At 37.3% G+C, this 5152-nt stretch overlaps 1 protein-coding gene across 1 annotated transcript; it reads right to left on the bottom strand.

The window, feature by feature from the left end:
* Positions 1 to 214: 214 nt before the first annotated feature.
* Positions 215 to 3373, bottom strand: LOC110912994 (GDSL esterase/lipase At4g10955). Its single transcript, XM_022157849.2, has 2 exons — positions 3156 to 3373; positions 215 to 1301 (listed from the first exon to the last, which is right to left on the bottom strand). Exons 1-2 carry the CDS (start codon positions 3293 to 3295, stop codon positions 311 to 313), a joined length of 1131 nt encoding a protein of 376 aa, XP_022013541.1. The 5' UTR covers positions 3296 to 3373; the 3' UTR covers positions 215 to 310.
* Positions 3374 to 5152: the final 1779 nt, after the last annotated feature.

Raw genomic sequence — 5152 nt, 5'->3', positions numbered from 1 at the left:
CTTATACAGGTTACATTGAATTCAACTGGATACGTCGAAATGTGCGTTTTCATATGGTTAATGCATCATATAACGTTTGGACTAATCCATTCAATGTTTACGATGTACCCGCGGGTCTTAACCCTAGTTATTCATTACACACCATATGGATCGACATTATCTTCAGCTCAAGCTCACGAACGGTTTAACCTTGTTTAAGATATATCCAACCCCATGCAAGTCAAAACATTTTTTATTACAACCTTTGTATAGCAAACATTGATCATTACACACATTCAAAAAAATATATATATAGTTCATGTAAGCAAAATCATTGGCGGTTTGTGGTGGAGCTAGGAGGGAGACTATACAATGACTTCAATTGCTTATTAAGCTTACTACTTTCCAAAGCCAATTCAAGTTCCAAATCATCTGACCACCATTGCTCCAATCCATGTGCTTCCAAAAACTTCTGCTTCCCTTTTGACAACACAAAAAGCTTAGCCGCCACTCCGTTAGCAGCCGACCGCGGCCTCACATTCTCCTTGTCGCCACCACCACCAGTAGCCATAGCAGTAGTAGTAGTAGCAGCGGCTTGATCCGTATAATAACAACATATATAATCACTATTGTTAACATATAAATGAGGCACCCATTTGTTAAATGCTATAGGATTACTACAACCACCACCACTTTCAACAGCAGCAGCACCATTAGAAGACACCATTGCTCTAACTTTCTGCCAAACAACAACCGCTTTTTCGCCCACGTTTTTCAAACCCATTGCAAGGGAAACCGACGGTGGGTTAAACAAATGAGTCTCAACAAAAAGCCCTTGTTTGGCTAACGATTTCCCAATCTGTAGCGCGAATCCTGCCCCTAAAGAATGACCCGCAACAGCAACATTGTTGCTTCCATACGCATCAGAAATCGACTTCAATGCTCTTAAGGCGCCATCAAACCTTACGGAACCTTTTAAACTTTCCCATGCTAGAAACCTGAGATCGTCTTCTATGTCACGCCTATAGGTCGGGCCTTTCAAAAGCGTTCCTCGAAGTGCTAGAACCGCACGAGGTGCACAGCTCGGTCTAATGAGGATGAAGTCAGACATTGCTGCTGATCTATCCCATTCTAGTATTGCGCCATAAATAGATCCATCTCGTTCATCGATTAATGTTTTTGAGAGTTTGTATTTAAAGGGTATGAACCATTTTGGAGCTAGAGCGGTTTCTGGTGATCGGTTTTCTTGTCGATCGAGTTCGAGTAAGTATACGGCTTGGATGAAGCAGGCAATGACAGTCCTCTTGTAGTTTCCATCTTTCCTAGAATCGTAAAAGTTATTCACAATATTAATATGATTAATAGAGACCATAATTTGATTAGATATGTTATTGCTATGATGTACAAGTCATTTCTAGCTATGATTAAGACCAGTGGCGGAAGTAGCCCATTAAATCAAGGATATCCCAAATTTTTTTTACCATGCAATCATACAATATTAAAAAAAGAGTAAATTACAAAAATCGTCCTTTATGTATGTCACTTATTGCAAACTGTGTCACTTGTCTTCAATAATTACAGAAAACGTACTCGATGTTTGCCAACCCTTGCAAGTTATGTCCTTTAGCCCTAACTTAGTTATTTTTTGTGGTTAGATCTGACCAAATGGACCCCACATGAGTGTATTTTTGTGGTTAAATCTGACCAAATAGACCCCACATGAGAGTAAAATGACCAAAATACCCTCATGTGGGGTCCATTTGGTAAGATTTAACCACCAAAAATTAACTGAGTTAGGGATAAAGGACATAACTTGCAAGGGTTTGCAAACATCGAGTACGTTTTCTGTAATTATTGAAGATAAAGGACACAGTTTGCAATAAGTGACATACATAAAGGACGATTTTTGTAATTTACTCTAAAAAATCGATAGCGGCGGCATTAAATAAAGTATAATCTGGAAATCCATCTCCAGCGAATGTTCAGGCAAACTCACCGACATAACCAATAGCAGCGACATGTGTATTAACGCCCGTTCAATTGACATTAGCGTGTTTGTTTATTTGAGTATGAACTCTATTTTTTCTTATGTTCTTAAAGCTTTTTTCTTAAACTGCATAAACTAAAAATTCTGCATACGGACTTCAGCCGTAGCCCGTGCTACGGCTCACATATTACTAGTTCCGCCCCCGATTAAGACCAAAAGAACTGCTTTTTAATACATAAAACTAGGGCTTGCATTCAATATGAAACACTACACAAACACGATTAGGTTTCGGATTGTGATATTGAACCCATTTGGTTTGGATTTACCTGTTTATCACATTTAATCAAATGGGTCATATTGTGGTTTGTTTGACTACGATTGCCCGTTTTGTAAAACAAGCCTTGGCAACCACTTAAAATCGAAATAAAATATATATTTTATAAGTTCAATACGCCAACCCGTTTATGCCTGTTTAGTACAGCCTGCCAAGTCGTTATGCCATTTTTAATCTAAGTATAACTTGAATTCAACTCATTCACAAGCCACCAGCCCGCCAACTAGTCAACCCATTTGACTCATTTAAAAAATGGGGAAAGTTGGTTAAACGGGTAGCGTTCAAGTTACTAGCTTTAAAGTGTGTATAAGTTAGGGTTGATGCCTTTGATACAAATATATACACAGGTAATATTCAGGTTCATTGGTTCGTCCTGTTAACCCGAAAGCTGTCAACCTGTCAAGCCATTTGATTCATTTAGATAAACGGCTTAGATGGGTCATGTTCAAGTTACTAGCTTTTAAGTGTGTACAAGTTAGAGATGATGCTTTGACACGAATAAATACACTACACGGGTCATGTTCAGGTTCATCCCATTAACCCAAAATCCCTTTTCATTTTCGGCACAAGATGCATCAAACAAAACTGAATATTTTAAGAAAATCAACAAATTTGGTCTCAATTCCAGATACAAGATATATTACATACAGTAATATTTTATTTAGGGTTTATACGCCTCATGAATCTTCCTATTCAAATCTTCTGCAAGTTGCTACTAAACTCTACATCCATTTTCATGTTAAAACAAAACCCTAATTTAAACAACAAAACAGACTTCAATTTGCAAGTGAACCCATAAAAATTCAGAGATCCAATCTTAATCAAACGAAAGGAATCGAAAATGGAGATACTAACCAGCTGGAATTAATAAGATCTCGCCAATTTGGGGCAGAAACTTTACGAGGACCAGAAACATGAAACGCATACGGATGATGAACCTGATTGTTACCATCATCGCCTTCGGTTTCTCTGGGGACCATTTTCTGATTTGACATTATCGGTGAGTTTGAGAGATGGATACAGGAGATGATGATGCTGTTTCAGGTGTGACGATGAAGGTTTCTAATAGCTTTTAGAAGTATTTGATTCGATTTGTTGTTTTAAAAAACAGAGCACTTCCAACGGTCATATTTTAATTTAATTTAGTCCAAGCCCATAAGACTGCCCGTAGTGGGGCGTTTTTTTAAAAAAAAATTGCATTATAACGCCCAAAAACGCCCAAACCCCCATTACATGGGGCGTTTTGGGGCGTTTTTTTTGAAAAAAAATCCTCCTGGCGTGATTATTAAAACGCCATTTTGCTTGGTTGGAGGTTTGACTTATGTTTGACCCACCAATAAGAAATAACTTTGTTTTTTTTTTTTTTTTTTTAAGGATTGAATGGGGCATTATGGGGGCGTTATACCCACTACACCACTTTTGCTATAATGCCCCCTTGCTGACTAGGACGCCACATGGCGCAAAACGCCCCATGGTGGGGGCATTATAGTGTTTAACCATTACGCATGGTCTAAGGAATATGCTTCCTCCAAAGTCCAACCTTCGTCCTAGATTTAAATAAAATAAATACATTTTCTCTTGTTGTATCCCAAGTTGATATTAGGGATGCAAATGAATCATCAATTCATATTTGTTTGTTATAAAATATATGTGTTCATGAAATATTTATGGATGGTTACCGAATGAGATTTTATGTTCGTGTCTGTTTTTTAAGGAAATGAACGTATTCGTGTTTGTTGGTTAATTTTAGGCAACGAATGAAAACGAACGATTATGAAGACAAATAAGCACAGACTAAAGTTCATGAATATAAATGGTCACAAACGAACACAAACAAACATCCATAAACAAAATATATAATACACTGACACTTGTTAAATATTTTATTTGTCGAAATTTTGAAGTATTTAAATAAAATATAAAAGCTAAAAACAGTAATGAACTATCGAACACGTTACCGAACGTTCACGAACATAAATGAACGAATGCGCCCTCTGTTCATGTTTGTTCGTTTAACTAAACGAACGAAATTTCTTGTTTGTGTTCGTTTAATAAACAAACGAACGAACACAAACGAACTTTCTACAGAACGGTTCACGAACTGTTCGTCGAACATTTGGTTCGTTTGCAGCCCTAAATATTATAGTAAAACAAATGTTAAAAATATGATTATTAGAGTTTTTAAAATAAAAATAAAGTAGTATTTTTTGAATATAATTATTTGTAGTATTTTGGCGTTAGAAAGACAGAAACCATATGAAAGACATAATGATTAGCTCCAACAGTGCAAAAAACTGGTTCGGGTTCGAGTCGAATGAGATCTCGATAATAAAAGTCAAAACCCGTTTTTGTTGGAACTCATTTGGATTAAACTGGGTTGAAGAAAGTCAAAAAGATCGGGTTTGACTCTTTTCAAAGTACTGGATTACAAGTCGGTTTCAACCCTAGGGTCCAGCTCATTTCCTTACAGTTAGGCTAAAGGGTGTGGGGAACATGGGTTGGGTCATTACTGTCACATAGGACCATCAATGGATTGTTACACCATCCCCTTGCTTTATCCACCATGGTTGACATGGATTAAACCATGGCAACCATGAGCCTACTTTCCTTTTTCAATATTTCATTTTCCTTTTCCACAAAAGTAACTAAAATAAGAAAATAGTGGTTTGGGTCATGACCACACCCTTAGGGTAGTGGTTTTGGATGATGGATTAGAAGTGAGTGACATGGCGCCGATGTAGAGGTTCATGGTGACCATGAGGGTCATGACCACACCCTATAGCCTTATTGCGAAACAAATTCCATTTCCGGGTTACAAAGTAGTCTCGGGTTCCGAACTGGCTTTTTTTTTT

This window comes from Helianthus annuus, chromosome 17, assembly GCF_002127325.2.
Source record: "Helianthus annuus cultivar XRQ/B chromosome 17, HanXRQr2.0-SUNRISE, whole genome shotgun sequence".
Taxonomy (NCBI): Eukaryota; Viridiplantae; Streptophyta; class Magnoliopsida; order Asterales; family Asteraceae; genus Helianthus; species Helianthus annuus.
This window is presented reverse-complemented; position numbering and strand designations above follow the sequence as displayed.